The sequence below is a fragment of the Hippocampus bargibanti genome, linkage group LG13, assembly GCF_051943395.1.
Source record: "Hippocampus bargibanti isolate YZ-2025 linkage group LG13, ASM5194339v1, whole genome shotgun sequence".
NCBI lineage: Eukaryota > Metazoa > Chordata > Actinopteri > Syngnathiformes > Syngnathidae > Hippocampus > Hippocampus bargibanti.
This window is the reverse complement of record NC_142746.1, coordinates 17,702,593-17,724,799: the sequence shown is the minus strand read 5'-3', so window position 1 is coordinate 17,724,799 and position 22,207 is coordinate 17,702,593. Positions and strand designations below refer to the sequence as shown.

Below are 22,207 nucleotides of genomic sequence, written 5' to 3'. Positions count from 1 at the left end.
TTTAAGTAATGAAAAAAAATCTTAAAGTTGATGTTATCTTCCCATTATACATTTATGACTTTGTCACACGCACAAGTGACAGCCAGCTAGCAACCCGACCTGGCAGCTGGTCAAATGAGGCTCACAGTCTAATTAGGTCACGTGAGGTGAATGCAATTTTATGCCTATTTGAACCTTCTTCCCCTTTAATTGGACTGATTAGCTATGCTTAATTGACTCCTGGCATTTTCTATTTGTTTTGAATTCAAGACAATAAGCACAGTCAAAACAAGGCCTCAACAATCAGCTGAAACTTTAGCAACCCATATCAAAGTGAGATATCTTGCTCATGTGTCACACAGTGGTGGGCCGTCAGAGCCTGCAAGGCCTTCTTTGCTGGCCTAAAAATATCTAAATCACAGACTAATGGACGCCTTCACAATCAGTTATGTAGCCTCTAGTCTGGAGCATAAAAATCTATGTCGATGAAACTGTTTCTTTAACCTATCAGATTTCGAGTTGGCAACACAAGGCCAACATCAGAATTTTAGCAAACTATGATTAGCTAATCACATGATTGGCAAGTCACTAGCCAATCACAGTATCATTAACTGCTAGGTGTTAAGAGCATACTGGCCAGAGCTAGCCAGCACACTGTACAGTGAGACCTCAATTTACGAACTTAATTGGTTCCCAGACAGAGTGTGTAAGGCGAAAAGTGTGTACCTCAAAAAAGATTTTCCCATAGGAAACCTTTAAAATGGGAATAATCCGTTCCTGGGTTTCCATAAAATATACTTTTCTACTAAATAAGCCTTAAAACTACACACAACATACCTTATTCTATGTATAATAAATGTGCTATTGTATTTTAATGAAAGAAATACACTGAATTGTATCATAAAGTCACTTTATTTACATTTGTGATGGTCATTTATGGCTTGATGGAATGGTGTTGGAGGTCGAAGGTCAAAGGGAATTGCTGTTTGGAAAGAGAGGCGCATTACATGAAGACTGTAATTAAAGAAATAAACTGTGCTGTAAAATAAAGTTTTATTTACCTTTTTGATGGTCGTTGATGGCTTATGGAAGGAGAGTCACCTTCCATAAGGACTGTTGGTAACTTAACCTCTGGTGCTGTTCGGTCGTGTGCTTCCGCCGAAGATCACTCCGCCAGCCGTGGTGGGTGTGTATTATGAAAATAGTGCTTATTATAAGGTTTAATTTTCATGAATTTGATGTTTGTAAGAGGAAAAGTTTGTAAGTTAAGGTGTTTGTAAGTTGAGGTCTCACTGTATATGTCGCGAGCTGCATAAGCAAATACATTGTGTTGATATAATGCCACTTTTGTCAACCCACAATGGCTGAAGGAGGAGAAGAAATGGATTTGGTTGCAGATATACTGTTAAAGCCATTTTCAAGACGGACTTTTCAAGAATAGATGGACATCATTAAGAAAGGTTGGACAGCTCCGAAGCTAGTTTTTTGTCCAGTCATAAGTTATTTCCTGGCCAACGACATGCTCTAGTGGACGTTTATTAAATCACACCATACTCGCAACTGTCGATTGATTTAGACGTAGGAGTGACAAGCACGGCCCGCCACTGGTATCAGATGTGATATAGTGACAGATTTGGTATACAAAAGAAACTGACTCACTTGAATAAATATAATTTTATTCTCAAAACAAAAATATTTTACAATGTGCAACATAACAGAAATAAAATAGGTGCTTTAAAGCTTCCCTCCAAATACGTATTTCCAAAGTCACTTGAAATTCTCTTTGTTCAAGGTTATCATTTAAACTGCTCAGATTGCCCTTTAAGCTTCACTTTTTCATCTGACACTGGACCATCAAACACATTTTTTAAAAATAATCTCATTCACTTCCCCATAAACAGTTTCAGCAACTAACAACTATGAAAAAACTGTTTTCATTATCATATTTGCATACACAGGGAAAACAGGGTGCTAAATGGTGAACCCTGATAAATTTACATGAGAAATGCACTTATGTTGAAACAATTCAATGTTTAATCAACAAACTAAATAAAATAGTGCTTTTCTCAAATTCTTTTCTCAAATAATTTTGATGATTTTGATTTATCAAATATAAATTTACTAGAAGTTTTGCAAAGGGAAATAAGTGTAACTACTGTGTGAACAGATTGTTGGGAAAATATATTCTCCACAGTAAAAAAAAAACACTAATAAACTTTCATCATTTAAAGTTGTTGGAGAAAATTCAACTCCATTAATGGCTCATAAGCTAAGACTTAGCAATTTATTTTTCAAATAATGTGTGTAACACTCTTGATATGACCTACGTAAACCGGAATGGTGACTCTGTGCTAAGTAGCACAACCCTTTCACAATCGCTCTTTCCTCTGAGTGTCTCACATCAAACTCATCACAGAATTCCGAGTAGGTAAACATTCAGGCACATCCCGAAAAAGAATATGCTCTTCACAGCTCCTCGCTCTCCAATGTGCCCTCAGCAGGTGAGCTGGAGAACAGGAAGGGGTTTGTCTCCGATGTGGGGAAAGCCGATTTGATGTCAAGTCCTTGGCCTGTGAGAGCCGCGTAGCGGCTTCCCGTACCTGTTGTCTTCTTCATGAGCGCCGGTACGCTCTGATGCCACTGTGCTGAAGGTCATAATAAATGGTGACAAGTTTAAACTTCAGTCAGGTGGGTGAAAGTTTATACATGTACTGCTCACTTTCGTACCATAGATATCCAGCCTACAGGTGCAGGCTGCAATCCCCGCCTCGTTTTTGGCTGACACTGTATACCAACCAGCATCCTCTTTAGTGGTTGGCTGGATGAGGAGGCACACGTATCCTGTGGCATCCTGATGCATGCTAAAGCAGAAGCAGAGTTACGAAACATGCTAGCAAGTATCTGACAGAGTGGAGCAGTCAGCTGACACAATCACAGTGTTCGACAGAGAAAGAACTGGCTTGATATTTGATGATTCAAGTTTGAATTTGGCAGGGCTGTTAATCAGAATCAGAATCATCTTTATTGGCCAAGTATGTAGAACACACAAGGAATTTGACTCCGGTAGAAGACACTGCACTAGTATCATTACAAAAATATCGCAAAGAGGCACTATACAGTTATATTTGGGTTACTGTTTAGCGAGTTCATGGTGACGGTGGAAAGAAGCTGTTTAAATGTCTGCTGGATTTGGTGCGCATGGATCAGTAGAGCCTGCTTGAGGGGAGTCGCTGGAAAAGGTGGTGGGCAGGGTGCGGAGGGTGCGGTAGGATTTTTCACGCCCTTGTTTGGATTCCTGCAGTGTGCAAATCCTCGAGAGTGGGTAGGGCGATGCCAATGATTTTTTTCCGCCGTCCTAACTGTCCGTTGAAGTCAGATTTTGTTCATTTTTGTGGCAGCCCCGAACCAAACCGTGATGGAAGAACACAGGATTGATTCGATGACAGCCGTGTAGAAATGTTATAGGACCTCCTGTGGCAGGCCTTGCTTCTTTAGCAGCCTCAGGTAGTACATCCCCTTTTGGGCGTCTATTGGGCCTTTCTCAGGGAACAACACTCTTTTCCTTAAAGTGCCAAATTTTGAAAATGTGTATTTTTCTAAAACTGGGACTTGTTGAAATTCTTCTGTTGAATATCATAATCGTTGTACACCGGTAGTTCTTTCTTTGGTCTCACTGACCTCATTCTGCTCTGTGTTCTTGGAATGGTGTCGTTGTCTTTCTTCCAGAATATAACTGGATTCGGCATGCCCACCACCCGACACTCCATGCGGACGGGGTTTCCCTCGGGGATTCCGACATTCTGTAACTTCTCCACGAACTGGGGAGGGTATTTCATCTCTTTTTCTGAAGGGAAAATTCATACTGAAAATTCTTCGGGATTACATCAAAAGCATCACTTTTATCCATGGCAACAGAAATGCGCTCACCCACAACTTTGAGTTCTAGACTGAAAGAACTCTGCCCTGCTTTGTTGCTTGCAATGCAGGTGTACGTGCCAGCATCTTTCTGTGTCAGGGGGTCAATGACCAGAGAGTGGATGCCATTTTCCCGCACCAGCATTTTATGGTAAAGATCTGGATAGATTGGCCGACCATTGACCAACCACATGAGCTCAGGGTTGGGCAGACCACTCACCTAAAAAAAGTAATGAGGATCATTTTGAAGGTGGAATTGGCAAATATGGCAGTATGTGTAAACGATGCTGACAACACGATACTGACCTTGCAATCTAGCCTGCACACCCGCCCCTCATGTGCTAGCGTGTCTCCTGGAGCCTGGACGAAGTGAGGCTGGAAAAAACGCTCATGGCTTTGCTCTCCTTCAACCTCCTGCACGCGATTTCGTACCCTAAAATGCAGTGAGTCGTTGACGGTTATTTAACCCTTATATATATTTGGTTCCAAATCCATTCAAAGGGGAAATTAGTTAAGCCACCATTAAGATGCTTTGAGTTAAATGTCACAATTTAATTACATGACTGAAGAGCGACATGGACATGTTGGAGACTTGCTCCATGAAAAGCTGTTAACATTTTTAGTCAGATACATTTCTGATGCGATATTTTATTGTTTTGTTAACAACAAAGAATTTAATTTAGAGATTAACCCATTCACTGCCAGACGTGCAAAAATGTGTCCACTCCAGTGCCAGGGTTTTTGTCATTGTCACTTGAATTCCAGGACTACATAAACATTCAATGCAGCGTAAGAAACCTTAGACTCTCTACTTTCATCAGAAAAAAGAGTTAATTCCTAAGTTATATGGGTCTGGAGTAATATGAGGTGCAAGTGGGGGCGCCTATACAAAATACAATGCAATACATACATATTTTGGTTTCTATAGCGCTTTAACAGCAGCTGAAGCTGGAACAAAGCGCTAACATGGAAAAAAGGGAAATGCTGTCCTCTTGGTCAGCGCTTTATCGGCACGTAATCATGAAAAAACAAAACCCGAACAAATTCGGGAATGGCGATCTACGTCATATTTTCAATTCCTGAATAAATTTGTGAATTGCAGTGAATGAGTTAAAAACAACAACATATACTAAAGATGAAACGATGTCAAGTTTCTGCGTCCTCGTGGGAGGAAAAAAACATTGCCAGAGGTCTGACCAGCGCTTTATCGGCACCTCCCGCAAGAAAACCCAAAACCCGAACAGATTTGGGAATGGCGCTCCACGTCATGCTTTTAAATTCCCAAATAAATTTGGGAATTTGGGAATAAATGAGTTAATTACACTTTTTGAACTTATTTCTTACAAAACTCTGGCAATTGAACAGTTGTCAAAACGTTTTATACCCAAGATCTGCATTCCTGCTTACCTCTGAGAATTAATCGGCGTCATTCGGTTTCTGGGGGGTCCTGTGTTGATTATCAAATGACCCGAACAGCTCATTCGTCCCTGTTTTTTTTTCAAATGTTGAATCAGTGATGGATTCAGAAGGATGAGGTGATGAAACTTAACACATGGTGTATTTAACCTGTGGATTTGCTGCCATGATGGTGTAATTTCCATCGTCATCAGCTGTTGTTGACTCGATATGTAAAGCGCATGTCCCATCGCCTTCTCTTATCTTCTTATAATGCAGATTTTTCCTCAAGATCTGCTTCCCATCCTTGAACCAGTACACCTGTTGACATGAATACGGCGTGAGTTCTGAACATAAAAGTATCCTTACCTTTTTGCACAACTCGACATCTCACCTTCGGAACGGGGATGCCAACGACTTTACAGGAGAAAGTAACAGGTACGCCCTCCATGGCCTTGTAGTTTTTGAGTTTCTTGTCAAAGATTGGCGCGATGCATTTGCCCGTGGGGACGTCGTCATGTTGCACGTCATCGTCCGATTCTTCCACTGGCGTTCGCTCCAAGCGGAACTCAATCTCGCTCATTAATCTCTGCTCAAAATTGGAAACTTTGTACTCCTAATAAAATGGAGAACAAATGCAAAGTGAAAGAAAATATTAAGTAAGATAATATTATTTTGCCTTTTTACTTGCCGTAAAATGTGTATTCAGATAATATATAGAAGAAGGGACACAGGCTATCGAACGATATGCAAATTTGTATTTTGACTTTATACCACTAAATTGAAAACATGCTATAGCATTTGTGCTGGAAAGCAAAACATATAAAATAATCTCATGCAGCAAGATGAGAGGGTAAAACAGAGAACGGAATTTAAATGAGAGCACCGTGACTGTTTTGAATTTTTATATCTCATTAATTTTGCATCATGAACTCATTCACTGCCAGAAGTGCAAAAATGTGTCCACTCCAGTGTCAGGGTTTTTGTCATTGTCACTTGAATTCCAGGACCCACAGAATATTGAGTTTTAGGACTACATAAACATTTAATATAGTGTTAGAAACTTTAGACTCTCTTCTTTCATGAGAAAAAAAACCCTAAATTATATGGGTCTGGAGTTATATGAGCTTCAAATGAGGACATCTATCCAAAATACATACATACATATTGGTTTATATAGCGCTTTAACAACAGCTGAAGCCTGAACAAAGCGCTAACATGGAAAAAAGGGAAATGATTCCCCAATGTGGAAAAAAACATTGCCAGAGGCCATGGTCAGCGCTTTATCGGCACCCAAGCATGAGAAAACCCAAACAAATTCGGGATTGTCGCTCTACATCATATTTTCAATTTCTGAATACATTCGTGACTGGCAGTGGATGAGTTAAATCTGACTCATCGGACTACAAAAAAAAAAAAAAAAGAGAAGAAAAACATTTTCATCAGAATCAGAATCCGTTTTTTCCCTGTCATATTTCAGGACATATATGCTTCAAAGAAGAAATGAGTGAATTTTTAAGTGAACAGTGAGTCATGAGCATAATGTCGTCATTTTTTTTCATGCAGAACAAATATTAGTTACTCGGTAACTGAACTAACATCATGCTTGCTCCCCGAATCTGTGTTTGCAAAGAGATGATCCTTGTACCTCATCATAGCTAATGACAGTAGCTGGAATGTTTGGTCCAACAAGGGGTCTGCTTGCTGTTATCCCCTCAATACTCCGCTTCTACGAGAGGACAGGGATGGATTACGAACTCCCACAAAGACACACAAACCGACTGAGAGAAGCACACAGACAGACTAAGGAAGGTTATACCCATGCGTGGTTACAGTACAAGGACAAGATGGACCAGTGATTGTGAATTAGGAAGGAAAAATGGTTGACCGATGGCCCACCCATTAGAGGAATTATTATTATTATTATTATTATTATTGTTATTATCATTATCACTACAGATGATGAGTACCAAATCAAGTTTCACAATTTCATTTAGAATGAATTGTGAGCTTTTCTGAAGTTAATTTCAGTCTGTGTGACATGGGAAAAACTTGAAAATGACCATTTTAATAAGTAACTTTTGTATAAAAATGTCAAAAACATTATTCCTCACATGCAAGGTACCGTATTTTGTGGAGTATAAGGCGCACCACGAATGAATGGTGTATTTTCAAACTTTTTCCATGTATAAGCGCATTGGACTATAAGGCGCACCTTCAATGAATGACAAAGGTTTTCCAAATATGTATAATATATAAATCTTTAAATGTTTTCCATATATAAGGCACGCCACATTATAAGGCACTACAGTAGAGGCTTGGTTTACGCACAACTTCTTCTACGGGGGGAAATGGAGTCGTGGCGTCCGACAGTATTGCGAGACCTGCTGTGGCTCAATATTACTTCAGATATATGACGCACCTGCATATAAGGCGCAGGGTCATCTTATGAAGAAAATCAAAGCTTTTGGGTGTGCCTTATACACCGGAAAATACGGTATATATTGTAAATCTGAACTGGACAAGAGAACTAAATCGGCACACTGAACTAACACATCAAATGACTCTACCAAGAAATAACCAAAGGGGTGTTTGGTACCTGCTGATAGGCAAAATTGGGAAGATCCTCTTGAAATTGCATTTTTTTCTCAATGCCACGAAGAGCAACATCTTTGCTCTCGCGAGTAATTTCAGACGTTGGCAGGCGTGTCTTTGGTACCTTTTTAGTGAACCTTAAGAAACAAAAGAACCATTGGAGAATGTGTCGACTCACCCGCCTCTACAGTCATGCAAAAAATCAGATGCAAAGTACCCTAAAGGTGCCCCTTTGGGAAGGCCCATGGAGTTGGTAGGCTGAGGTGGTGTCAGGGAAGGCAGGATGGCGCTCAGAAAAGCCACGGGGTTTTGGATGGGGCTTGGTGTGGAAGTGCTGGAGGTGGGCGAGGAAGTCTGCGGAGGGGACTGGGCCCTGATGGCAAACGCGTTATGTAGGATCGGCGCCGAACCCGGCGTGGGTGAGGATATGACTGATGGGGGACTCGATGGGGACTGGAGAACTTTCGTGGGAAAGATCCTGGTCCGTGGTGAGAATGGAGGGCGCGCTGGCGAATTGGTGGTGGAAGAGTGCAATGCAGCTGCCAGTTCTTGGAGAAGCGGGACCGGGGATTCAGTTGGGGAGGGGCTCCTGACGGGTGAGAACGTGTGAGCGGTGATGAACTCTTTGGGTCGGGTGTAGTTGAAAGCCTGTGAGGTCGCATTCAGATTCATAAGGGAAGCGTGGGTGGTTCTCAGTAAAGCAGCTGGAGACGTAACATGATGTGAGGAAGCGATGGAATCTGTTGAACTCGAACTGAAATTTGAGGAAAACTTCGGTGCGGGTGCAGTTCTGGCAAGAACTGTTGTCGATAGGTTCATGTGGGAGGCGTGGATCATCTGGCTTGAGGGTACCACTCCAAGAGGCGTAGCGTGGTTGAGCTGCGGTTTAGGTGGAGGCAACGTCACCTGAGATGTGGTCTTACCCTGCGACGTGGATGGAAAAGATCGCAGAGGCGGAGGAGCGGTGTTGATTGCCGGAGGAGAACTCATTGACGCAGCAGGGGACATCGTGGTCTGGATAGGTCCAGATTTGGTCGTCATCGGTGAGGTGTGAAGATAGGTCAAATGGGAATCCCGGTTTTCTCTGAATGAACCTTCGCGAGAGGCCTCTGTCTTCACCTGCATTGAAGGATGATTGTGGGTTGGAGTTGGGGGTTCGCTTTCCTGCTGCTGCTCCATAAGAACCTGGTTATGAAGGAGCTGGAGCTGCGCCTGGTCCCTGTCAATCAAATAAAAGCAACATCACAGATGAAGCTGGAAAGACACTATACATGGTGAACATGAAGGAGGAGCAGGGCTGTTCCAGTGAATCGCAGTCGGTCAAACCCATAAAGCTCAAAAGGAGTAAGCCAAAGTCAGCCTGGAGATGATCTGCCCTTTTAAGGACCACCAACAAGTTGGTCGCAGAACAACACTGCACAGCGTCTGAACGTTTTTCGATATGCACACAAAATGGAGTCATGCAGTCACGGTTTTTGTCATATTCAAGTACTGTTGATTCAATCACCGTCACGTTTAGTCTTTGGTAAATACAAGTCAATGATCAAACTCCAATCCTAAATACCAGCAGGAATTCAACTTTTCAGGGTGAGCACAAGAAGAATCGGAAACATCGTGTGATTATCCTTGCACCAAAATGGAGGAAATTCAAATGGACTCACAAATAGAAAATGCCATCCTTTGTTTTGGAGAGCTTGAAAGTCCACATTTGAGGTCTGCCTGCATGGATTTGTGAATTGCGACTTAGAGCGGAGCGGAAGGAGGAGCGTTTATATTTGGACTGGAAGAGGAGGGGGAGGATCAAATCCTGATATTGGATGAATTAAAAATGTGGTTTGGGTTGCATATTTTGTTTGTAGACTACAGCAGGATTTCTCATTCAAAGCACATTTTTATCTGAAGAGTAATTATATTTTATTTTACCATAGAATAGCAATCCGGTGTTTAAAAATACATTCTTGTGGATGACAATAATAGTTTTCAGCATTTCTTCGAGATCCGGACCAAACGTTTTGGAAGAAGCTACTCTTTATTGTACCAGAGCAATAATTCCTTTAGAACTTAATTTAATCATCACAAATCTAATCTTATCATCTTTACTTACAATCTGGGTTTTGCTAGCACGGGTGGTGGTCCTTTGTTGAGTAGTGCATCAGAAGCGTCTTCAGCAGGTGGAGTAAATATCTCACTTTGCTCACTCTCCTCATCTTCGGGTAGTTTGAAATGTACACGCAGACCCACTCTGGAGCCGGCACGGGGGTCTTTGTGGTTTGTCAGGACCCCTGACTTCAGGCAGGAGTTAGGAGGTGGATTGGGGAGGGGCAACTGAACAGATGCCCCGTTTTGAGGATTGGAGGCTGCCGTGCAATTGGAACTTGCGTCAGGTGTAGTCAACATTGTTCTGAAGGCTTCCTGCTCCACCGCAGGGTTGAGATTCGGGACACCGGAGAAGCCGTTGGTGTCCAGACCATGTAGGTTGGTTCGTACGGTGTCCGGACGAAGCATGCTGGACTTGTTGGGGTGCAGACGAAGGGTGCTGGTGCTTAAGGGGTCCAAACGTAGAGTGCTATTGACCAACGGATCCAACCGGATGGTGCTGGCGTGGGGCTTGATGTTATTGGTCAGAGCAATCTCTGTTTGGGGTTTTATAGGAGGGATGCGGAGATCTGATGCGGAAGGTTCTTGGACTCGAGTGGGTTCCACAGTTAAAGTACAAAAAGGCCTAATTGCATGGTTGTTCACATTATTCGCTGAAAAAAAAAATACAAATAATACATTTATTCAGGTATACCGACATCCGACCATTATGATGCGATTCTTCTTTTTCCAATACAAAACATAATTATTACCTTTGACCTTGAGTGTTGCAGTACTGGACGTTTTTCCATAGTTGTTGCTTGCTGTACAAGTAAACATCCCAGAATCTTCAGAAAATACCTCAGAGATGACCAATGTGCAGATTTCATCTAGAGAAACAAAAGTGATACTCACATGATTACATCGATCGGACGGAATTGCTGATCAGAGTCCTGCGAGAGAAAAAGCGAATGACTTGTTTGACAAAGTAACGCTACGCTCCGAGTTTCTTTGTACGTGCAGATGAGTCGACTTGAAGCTAAGGCAGGTTGAAATGATCTGCCATGGTGGTTTGACACAGGATGAGAGACTCCCTTATAAGGTGCACAAGCATGGGAAAGCAGCCCTGGCTTGTGTACAGAAGAGGAGCACAAGTCTCTCCCAAGGACTAAGACTTCAGAACTGGATGTCTCAACACGGCATGATAAATTCCTAAGACAACAAATATATTTACCTACAAATGAAGAATTATTTAAAAAAAAATAAAAAATAAGCTACTTGACTCAGCTGGAGATCTGGGCTCTGAAAACAGAAAAGAGCACCACTATAATTGTAAATATATGTATCTGAATCACAATCATTGAAGCAGATCATCTTTAAATTTGGAGGCTCACTATTGAGCTGCAGGATTTCTACTTGCTGATCGTCAGTGGAAAAAAAATGTTGAAAAAAAATACAAGAAATGGACTCTGTAGATCACTAACAGAGGATCATTTCGTATCATACTTTAGCAAGGAGGATGTTACTTGCTGACTTGAACATGGGAGTGTGACCCAAAAAGATGCATCCTACTGAGTCCCTCACTGCAGCAATGTTTTTTTCCCGAAAGAGGAATGTGTAAAAGTGATTGACAACTTTATCAGACGAGTACAGGTTTGCTTGCAACAAAATGGTGGACATTTGGAACGCATCATGGGAAAGCCATAAATTGACTAAAAATTGACAGAAATAGCTGAAACTCTGGTGAATGGTCTAAATTGAATAATGTGTGGTTATAATTTGAAATAAATAGTTTTTTTAATCAAAGCCACAATTTAAATTTCCATGGGTACGCATCCTTTTGGGTCACCCGATCTTATTAACCAGCGCGGTGGTCAATTTATCAACATCCGATTCTCAAACAATGATGACTTTGTAAAATGACCACCGAAAATCTGCAGGTGTGCAATCAGTTTCTGTTTGTCGTACATTTGAATATCTTACCACTTCATTAACCTCATATTTTGTGTCATCCCATGCTTACTTTTTTGCAGTATTCGGAAATCCGGAGAGTCTTCGATGATTTTGGCCTCTTTATACCAATCCACTCGAGGGGACGGCACTCCTTTCACACGGCACTCGAGCACTATCAACTGTCCTTCTGAAGCCACCAGGTCCTGAAGACTCTAGAGGTATGACAAAGGGATGTTGTTTGAACATACAGTGAGAAAAATCCTCAATATCCTTTTTACTGCAAATTCTACCTTTGTAAAAACTGGGGCAGCCATAATGGCCTGCTGGTTAAAGTCTTCCTGGAGGTTCAAGCTCGATGTTTGACTCTGGACAAAAAAATAATCACAGAAATAAATATAAACAAACAAATAAATAAGCAGATTTCTAAATAATAAAAAATAATAACCATGCATCAATAAATAAACAAATCAAGAAATAACCATGCATGAATAAATAAATCCACAAAATAAATCACTAAATAAATAAACACACCACTAAATAAACAACTAAATAAATAAACAAACACACCGATGAATAAGTAAATTAGCAAATGCACAAATAAACACAAATAAATGACAAACTAAATAAATTAATAAACACACGATTAAATAAGCAACAAAATAAATGAACACCCATTAAATAAATAAATACATAAATAAATAAACAAATAAGACACATTAATAACAATAAATAACTAACTCAATAAATACATAGATAAATGAATAAATAAATAGTACATGGGTAAATAAATACATAAATAAATACATAAATAAATAAATAAACGAATACATAAATACACAGATAAATAAAGTAATAAATACACAAATACACAAATAAATGACCAACTAACTAACTAACTAAATAAATAAATAAATAAATAAATAAATAAACACCATTAAATAAGCAACAAAATAAATAAACACACACTAAATAAATAAATAAATGAGACACTTTAAGAACAATAACTACATAAACGAACATGTTTTTGGCAGAAATGCAACACAAATGGTAGGAAGTGTGTCTAGGTTGTACCTCGAGTTGAGATATTTTTGCGATGTTCGGGAGCGGCGCCACCGAGTTTAAAATTTGTGGTGCAGGTGTGAGCAAAGCAGCCCCAGGCAGCAACTGACACTCCGTGAGTTCTTCAGGCGGTGACGTCGGAAATACTCCTGTTTCAGTTTCCTCTGGATGAACTGTAGATGCTACTAATGCTTGGGATAGCTCTGGGCTTGGAGGTGAGTCGGGTGTCGTTTGGACAGGAACTGGGACCTTCTGGGTCACAAGAGGGCTGACCTCCTCTGTTGGTTCTTTTGTGGTTTGATTGATTGAAGAATCTTTAATTTCGGCTGTGGGGTGGCTTGATAGTGGAGTGGACTTTGGCTGTTTGTCATGAAGGCTGTCAAAATCACAAGAAGAAAAAGACTTATGAGAACAAACGTTTACATCTAAATGGCAAGAATAGGAGAACTTACTGGGCTACATCCTCAAAGTGCAGCTCCCCCTCAGATTCTGAAGAGGATGCGCCTGAAGGATCACACATGCATTTCAGTATTCTATACAGCCTTTGTAAAGCAGATGTTTCGAAAACAACCCCCAGATGTAGATTCCCATTGGGTTTTTTTTATGATACAACTGAATTATTTTCAAACAGTTTGAGAAGCGCAGCTTTAAAGTATCTACAGAGAATGTCAGAATCACCTTCGATGTAAACTTCGGCTGAAGTGGAGTCAGTTCCGTAAAAGTTAGATGCAAAGCAGGAGTAACGTCCGGTGTCTTCTTCAAAAGCTTCAGTGATGATCAGAGAGTGCAGATCACCGCTGGTGATGATCTGAATGTCGGGGCTGTTCTCCAACTCCTTGCCCTCACAGAACCACCTGCGATTCGGAAAATTTAATGGAATATTAGCATGTTTGGAATATTTAGCTTTTGTTGCTGTTTTTTTTAAGTCTTAAAGGACAACCGACGTCTCCGGACAAATTGTGTCCATATTTTGTAAAATGGCTTCAAATGACTTCTACTGAGCGTATTTTACAAAGATTCCACCGCATATAGCTATATTTTATGTTTTCGGACTCGCACTGAATATTCCGGAAGTCTTGTTTTTGAGTTGGTGACGAGTCCGTACGTGACGTCACTAAAGGAACGCCCCTGACTGAGAAAGGACATACCTTGCATCACCTCAATGCATTTTGCGGTACTTTGGTCTGAAAACTTCGTGTTGATCCGTGTTGATGGCGAAATTAGAAGGTAAACACATAAATAACGCAATGGTGAATCGTTGTATGTTACACCGAGACAACTATTTGATGTTCGTTGACAAAAATTCCAAGCTGAAAAATACGGTGCTTTGCCCCCATCTTCTGCATTTTCTGTGACACTACACATCAGTCTTGATCCATCAAAATGAAGACCTTCTTTAATCGATTGCAAACATTTATACTTTCCTCTTCAGAACGATTTGAATCATATTCATAACTGGATGTGTAACAAGAACGCATATTCTCTGAATCTGAAGCCATTGTTTCGATTCTCAAGCAAGGCAAGACGTTTTGGCATGACGTCACGACCTGGGGGCGGGACTTTCTGAAAATGCTCAATTCTTTTGCACATTTTGGACACTTTAAGTCATTTTTATTGGTGTTTTTCATTTAACTAAATATATCAGCCTGCGTGTTTTAGGTATTTTAGATGCTATCAAACGTTTTTCTGATATCAGTTAGGAAACAAAAAAGTGATGTCGGTTGTCCTTTAATCTCTATATATCTCTATATGCAATGCAATTCTACATCCCTGCTAACTCTACATTTTTTGTGGTGATCTTCTTCCTGTCCCTTTAAAACTGCAGCTATGCACGGTCTTTGAGCGGCTTTTTGGCTGAGTTACAAGTCCATCACATAAACTTCAATGAGCAAACACTTTCCCTTTTGCCTGTAAAGTACAGCAGCGGTCACTCCAAGTTTAGAATCTCTTGGGATACTGGAGGAATGCATAACAACCTGCGCGTTTTGACTTGAAACTTTATCGTGAGGCCACCCATGTTTGTATTTTTAGGTTAAGTTATTTTATATTTTCGTTGACAACGATGAAAGGACACATGACATCAGCTTTAAATCAACATTTTCAAGTTCAATCACTTCATAAAAGTAGAAGAAAATTTCCCTACGTGAACAGGTACTTGCATTTGTGAATTAGAAAGTTACAATATACATTTTTAGCTTCCCCGCTTGCGGAATTGCTTTCCGAACAGCCCACCAAAACAACATTTGAAGAATGTTAGTTCAAATATTTGGTCTCCAAAATCTTCCAGTAGCTAGTAGACGAGCAGAGATTGAGTTGACAATCATGGTATAGTGTAATTATTCATTTCAAAATGATAACAAAAAACTGACTTCCAATACATAATGTAGCGATATGACCATGAGCCTCTCGGAACACCAATTTTCAGCCAATGAGTCCACAATATTTGGAAAAATCCATCCAATAAGCAAAGAGGAAAAAAGGTAGGCATGTGGCGAGATGATCATAAAACTCTCGTGAGGCCACTCAATATGTACAATTGTGAAGGTACACCGGAATTCCTTCTCATGCCTCACTGGAATAGACTCGCCGCAGGATGTTCTGCCACACGAGAGTCATTTGTCATGAGTAAGAGTCTAAATTAAAAGCATGAGTAGTATAGAGGATGGTTGGTGTGCTCCTCACTGCACCTGTCAGAGCTATTTTCCTCCTAGCAAGGAGATTCCCTCACCAAACTCACATCAGGCTAAACTTCTCACACACACCGATACAACCAAACATATCGAGTAGACACGGCAAAAGCTGAAACAGTCCGAATGAACTTTGGCATAAAGGATGAGGTTCATTGAATGAACAAATTTTTTTAAAGAGATATCTTATGCTACAGCTAGCTTTAACTCATTCACTGCCAGACATGCAAATACGTATGTGTCCACTCCGGTGCCAGGGTTTTTGTCATTTGAATTCCAGGACTCATAGAATATTGAGTTTTAGGACTACGTAAAAATTCAATACAGCGTTTAAAACCTTGCACTCTCTTCTTTCATCAGAAAAAATAGTTAATTCCTAAATTATGTGGGTCTGGAGTTATATGAGCTTGAAATGAGTGCAGCTGTCCAAAATACAATACATACATATTGGTTTATATCACACTTTAACAACATCTGAAGTTGGAACAAAGCACTAACACGGAAACAAAGGGAAATGCTGCCCTCTTGTGGAATATCAAAACTTTACTAGAGACCATGTCCAGCGCTTTATCGGCACCCGAGCAAGAAAAAAACAAAACCTGAACAAATTCAGGAATGGTGCTCTAAGTCATATTTTCAATTCCCAAATAAATATGTGAATGGCAGTGAATGAGTTAAAAACAACAATATATACAAAAGATGAAACTACATTAACGAAGAAACAATGTCAAGTTTCTACTAAAGACAAAATAAAAACCCTCTTACCCAAGTGCTGCTCGCGTTCATGAGACCGCCAATACCTCACTGGGTTCCATTATCAGACGAGACTACAGCTCGCACTGCCAGTCCAGTCTAAAAATGGCCGAGCGCTTGCATTCCCCCAGCACAAGTGTATGTTAGTGCCTCAACAATGCTCAGTAGAACTAGCAAGACCATGCCCCCTCCCCTCGACCTCGCCTATACCCCGTTTGCATGCTGTCCAGCCTCAAACGTTTTCACATTACCCCTTCGTTGCATCTTCTAAACATAAATCGATGCTGATCCACAGTAAAAATGTAAAATGTATGGAGAGTGGAAAATTGGGGACTTCATCGGCTGAAAATAGATGTTTTTTTAAGAAAAAAAAATATCAAATTACAAAATGAGGACCATGAGAGGTCTTGAGTGAAGAGAGGGAGTCAATACTGCCCTGCAAGTTTTGTGTTGTAAATGGAAGGGATCAAGTTAAGCCATTTTAAAACGATTTTCTGTTTTCTTATGCATGTGCTTCACTTCTCTTTAAACATGACACTCAAAAAAAAAAGTCAAATGATGATATTAATCTCTGAGGGGACTCATTTTCACATTGTCTTCATTTTTGACTGTAATGTTAAAATTGGATTAGCCTTCATTAGTCTCGCAGTGGAGAAATTTGCATTTCACAGCAGCAAAGTTATGAAAGGAATAGGAAAGGAAAGAAAGAAGTAGAAAACCAAAATACAGGAGCTGCTGGAAAGGCAGCCACTATCGCGGTGCCATCTTGAAGTCAAAAGAACAAAAAAAAAAAAATGCTGAATACTGTAATATGACAAAACATATTAAATAATTAAATATTGAGGGTTGAATTATTTTTGTCTTACTAATAACTATATTTAACTTATTTTTACAGTGTGATTGTGAAGAAATTATGAAAAAAAAACCTAATCAACCCCCACGAATTCTGTTCTACCTCAAGCTGAATTTTTACTGTAAGCCCAAGTGGCTAATTCTAATTTAATAATAATAATAATAATAATAATAATAATAATAATAATAATAATAATAATAATAATACATTTCATTTATAAGCACCTTTAAAATGCCCATATTTTTTTTTTTGTGTTAGATTTGATGCACAATTTCAACACAATGGCAATTATCCAGAATTCAAAGTGCACATCAATAACTACACTAGTATCATCACCACCACCAAGAGGCAACACATACCATAAAAGCAAGCATGATACAAGTATGAATCTGTCCATTTCTACTGCGCAGACATCAGCAAATCCAACATGTATCAGACTTTTGGACACGAAGACAGCCAAACTATTTTTTTTCTTGTCTACCACTATGCATATCTAAATGATGCCACTTGAGACAAACACATTGGAATTATGTCATTTGAACAATGCAGTGCAAATCCAGTCTGGGAAATGGCATTTAGTATACAGATTAGGCACTGTAATGACACCTTTAAATTTGTGTGTCTGTGTGTGTATACACACTGTATAAATGTAACTTTTGCCAGTGTGGACTTTTTGTTTTTAGTAACAAAAACTCCCGAAATGATTCTCATCTAAACACATTAATTAGATAGGAAATTGAAATTGCAAATTTATTTGGTGCCTATGTGAGTTTTTACTCTTATTTTGATAAATTCCTCCACCACAGACACATTCCAGAATATTTTGATTGACCTTTCTTTGAGTCATGCTAGAACAGAAAAAGGAACTCCTCAAACGGTTTCCAGAATGATAAAAGTATCTTGCTATGTTAATGAATTACAATTCAGAAGGAAGGACTGACTGATATATGACAATTTGATTGGTCCCTTATAGAATAGCGCTTCTAACCAGATTGACCATGTACTGTTTTAATTGGCAAATTCACACAATCTCTTTTTCAGATATCATTCTGGTATTTCTCAGATTAAAGAGATTCAAGAGACTCCACCACACCGACACCAGTACGATAACCTTTCATTTTGGGAATATGACACATTGAAGCGAATGCAGAGGCCAACATATCTTTGGGCTAACTAATATTAGAGCTCCTGTCAGACTGGATCGCCTTTCAGATTTGTGGCTTCTTACCGGACTTTAGGTGTCGGATTTCCTCTGACGATGCAGTCTAACTGGACGTTGCTACCCTCAGGAACTTCTCTGCTTTTCAGTTTTTGGATAAAATGGGGTGGCTCGCATGTTTGCTCGTCTGTACACGATGGAGTTTGCTTCAAAATGTAGCCTTGGGGTGCCTCCACCTCTTTCGACCCAAACTGCTGCTCCTCAGTTATCATACTGTTCTGTATTTCCATATGACCAAACCCAGAGTCCCCCTGAATGTCTGACAGTTGGCTAACGATGGCATCGGACCCATCCTGTGCCAGGTCCGCGGATATGACCAAACGCTCCCTGTCGTCTGAGTCATCTGAGTAACTTTTTCCATCCTTTTGGCTCTTGTTCTGGTTCCGACTCCGATGGGCTTTGCATGCTTTCGGTCGTATCCGTTTGGATGCGTTAGCTTTGAAGAGTGAGGAAAGCTCTTCGATAAAATCGGCCGCCTTATTAAGGAACTCCTTCTTGGATTGGGTCTCCACCCCAAAAGGGGAGTTCCTCACCGACTTGTTCAAGTGGTTTAGACCTTCACTATTGTTCCTCGTGGTGTTGTCCTCTAACGAGGAGGCTGGGTGTGATTTTCTGTCCAATGCGAGCTTTGATTGCGATATTGGTGACGCAACCGGCGGTGTGAGAGGCAGCGTAGAGGAGGGCATATGAGGAACTGGAGAGGGCTTCGTGAGGGAAACGGTGGAAATTGTGGGTGAAGAAATAGAAGCCGAGGCAGATGGAGTGATGGCGGCTTTGACCTCGGGCCTCTCCTCCCGGTGCTCATGTCCGATGGCTTGGCGGGCCAAGTTGACGCTCTTATCCAGCTCTTCTTGGCTGAGGAATGCCGACAGGTCCGGAAATTGGCTCTCGTGGATCCCCGCCGAGTCCTCTGCCTTTCCTTTGATCAGGTCAAAAATTTGAAGGCGTGACGACGATGCGTCGGAGCGGCTCATCTCGCTGTGACGCTGATGGGCTCGGGCCTCGGCCAGGTAGCTCTCCCTTAAGAGCTGAGAGAGCGACTGCGGCTGCTCAGCGGCGTTTTCTTGCATACTGGGAGGAGAATCATACAAGGCGGCAATGAGATTCAATTGCTGCACACGAACAACCAAGATCTTTTAAGTTGCGTTGTAGCTAAAGAACGTTTGAGATGCATGACGACACGGATGGCCTTCCTGGACATTATTTCGTACCCAACCAGAATTCTCTTACATACGCAACCGAAATTCTTTCACACATCATACTGAAATACAATACAATACAATACAATACAATACAATACATATTGATTTATATAACGCTTTAACAACAGCTGCAGCTGTAACAAAGCACTTAAAACGGACAACTAACATATACAGAAAATAAAGCAGTCACAAAGATAGTAGAAAGCATCAGGGAGTAAAACTAAGATCTGAATTATAGGAGAAATCATTGCTGCAGTGAGGGACTCAGTAGAATGCATCTTTTTGGGTCACCCTCCCGAAAGAGGAGTGTGTAAAAGTGATTGACAGCTTTGTCAGACTAGTACAGTTTTGCTTGCAACGAAATGGTGGACATTTGGAACACATCTTGTGAAAGCCATAAATTGACTAAAAATTGACAGAAATAACTGAAACTCTGGTGAATGGTCTTCCATTAACTGAATAATGTGTGCATGTAATTTCAAATAAATAGCTTTTTAATCAAAGCCACAATTGAAATTTTCATGGGTATGCATCTTTTTGGGTCACCCTGTATTTACGCCCATTGAACTTGAAGGCAACCAGCACAACAACGTGGTCTGCAGTGAGAACAGGTTTGACACCGCTAATGTAAAAATATTTTTTTTTAAAAAAGATACGCTATTAAAATTGAGGGGGGAGGGGCAAACTTACTTCGCTACTCCAGCTTCCTTCTACATCTAAAAAACACGCACTTTTGGTTCATTGCAGATTCAAAAGTGTAAAAATGTGAATTCCTGTTTACAGAAATTTGTGCTCTGGAATCGGCTGGCGACGAGTCCACGCTTTATACTTTTCTTGTCACTCAAAAACCGAGACCGCCTCCAGCTAATTCCCGACCAAAAATGACAACAAGCGTGTGAATAAGTTGATCTGATAAAGAAAAACAACCTCTGTTGACAACACAAATCCAGAAGCTGAAGGTAAAAAGATCTGGTCAAAAAAATAGCATTTTATTTTCGTCAAATTTTGGCATAGTCTTAACACGTTGTCCGCTTTGATGGGATACAGACCCCCACCCACTCTCCCTATCGCCGCACCCTTCCTCACTTCTGTCAAGTTTCCCCCTTGCATAATTTTCTGACACTAAGCATGAGCGAGTCATGGAATTACAGACACGAGATAGCGCGCGCATATGCTACTGACACTCAAATCGGTGCGATTAAGCTCACTGGCGATGCCCTTCCAGCGGACCTGAAGGTGCAGCTGTTGTGCACATTAATCCTTAGCAAACAGACTCCAAGCCCACCAAGTCATATCTAAAAATAACCGGGGGCTCAGTTTACAAGAAGAAAATCAACAAAGAAAAGCGGCTTCCTTCATCTTTCGCGACCTTGTTATCACGAGTTAGATCGGACGTACTATAATCCCCAAATGAATGACAACCAAAGTGAGTGAAATGGTCCTAAATTGAGACTTGGAGAGTTCGCTTAAAAAGTTTGTTATCGGGACCAGGCCCATGCTGAGTAAACGCAGGACAGGATCATACCACTCGGGTTAGTGGGGTGGCGGATGTTTTGGGTTAGAGTAAATTGAATTAAGTGGCTGCTTTCGCAGTCCTCATCTAAATGTAGACGGAAGTCAAGACATGTCAAGAGCTTTTTCAGAATTTCCTTGCAGCATCAGGCTCATGCAGGAATAATGACTTTAAGGGGTGCTATAAATACAGTAAAGTCTCGTTATATCGATATCGGTTATATCGATACTATTTCTATGCACGCACAGAGAAAATTACATGCAAACAGGGTCGGATATATCGATAGTCCCGGTTATGTCGATATTTTTTCTGACTCCCTTGAATATCGACATAACGAGACTTTACTGTATATATATTTTTTACCTTCAGAGTAAGCCCAGCTGGTCTCTGGGAAAGGTACTGGTGTCTCCTCGGGGTTGCACCTGTGTTCCAAGTAGGAGATTCCCGTCTTCCACTTGCTGCCACCTAGGAAAACTTTGGGAACAGGCAGCTGCCCAGCTTTCCTGTTTTTCTCGCGCAGTTACCCTTGGCGTTTTAGAAGGGGGGGTAATATGAAGGCGAGTCGCTAGGGTAACCTGTCAGCAATAAAAGTAGCAACATTTGTCAGCGCCTGGGTCGCAGGTTATTTTGGGGAGGCCTAGCCCATATGTCTGGGAGGCGTCCGTGCTCATTGGCCACAGGAAAGCATGCTGTAAAGGGATTCCACCTCTGCTGCTCTGCAGGAGACCACCATCCAACAGATTTAGAAGCCCTTTTTGCAGCCTCACACCCCCCCGCAACCTTAACATCCTTTCAAAGCATTCCTCCAAAAATCATTTTGAACGATCGTAATGATGGTTTGTTCAATGTCTTGGTGGTGTCGTTTGCAGATTTGGGTGCGTTTTGGGTGTTCTTGAAAGTATGATGAATGCAGTGTACGCAAAATATGATGAAATATTGTACTCATTGGACCTACTCTTAAAGGACAACCAACGCCATTTTTTTTGTTTCCTAACTGACATCAGAAAA

The 22,207-nt window shown here is 40.8% G+C and overlaps 1 protein-coding gene across 3 annotated transcripts; it reads right to left on the bottom strand.

Annotated features, from left to right (window-relative positions):
* Window positions 1-1,638: 1,638 nt before the first annotated feature.
* Window positions 1,639-21,791, bottom strand: mypn (myopalladin). 3 transcript variants are annotated; one of them, XM_089012345.1, is made up of 20 exons: window positions 21,563-21,791; window positions 18,494-19,555; window positions 13,651-13,826; window positions 13,425-13,476; window positions 12,985-13,348; window positions 12,204-12,278; window positions 11,984-12,125; window positions 10,734-10,850; window positions 9,989-10,634; window positions 8,102-9,103; window positions 7,889-8,021; window positions 6,938-7,018; window positions 5,684-5,905; window positions 5,461-5,610; window positions 5,302-5,381; window positions 4,201-4,327; window positions 3,907-3,985; window positions 3,658-3,823; window positions 2,707-2,840; window positions 1,639-2,624 (listed from the first exon to the last, which is right to left on the bottom strand). In XM_089012345.1, exons 2-20 carry the CDS (start codon window positions 19,552-19,554, stop codon window positions 2,446-2,448), a joined length of 4,986 nt encoding a protein of 1,661 aa, XP_088868471.1. In that variant the 5' UTR covers window position 19,555; window positions 21,563-21,791; the 3' UTR covers window positions 1,639-2,445. The 3 variants fall into 3 exon arrangements, with proteins under 3 accessions (XP_088868471.1, XP_088868469.1, XP_088868470.1); XM_089012343.1 differs by having other exon boundaries at window positions 3,907-4,114; window positions 21,563-21,790; XM_089012344.1 differs by lacking the exon at window positions 6,938-7,018 and having other exon boundaries at window positions 3,907-4,114; window positions 21,563-21,790.
* Between the last annotated feature and the right edge of the window lie 416 nt (window positions 21,792-22,207).

Excerpts from the sequence above, each read along its gene's own strand:
- mypn (XM_089012343.1), bottom strand. The coding sequence starts at position 19,554 with ATGCAAGAAAACGCCGCTGAGCAGCCGCAGTCGCTCTCTCAGCTCTTA. Across the intron at positions 13,827-18,493 it reads AATCCGACACCTAAAGTCCG|GTGGTTCTGTGAGGGCAAGG; the intron begins GTAAGAAGCCAC and ends TCCGAATCGCAG. Across the intron at positions 13,477-13,650 it reads AGCCGAAGTTTACATCGAAG|GCGCATCCTCTTCAGAATCT; the intron begins GTGATTCTGACA and ends GTGATCCTTCAG.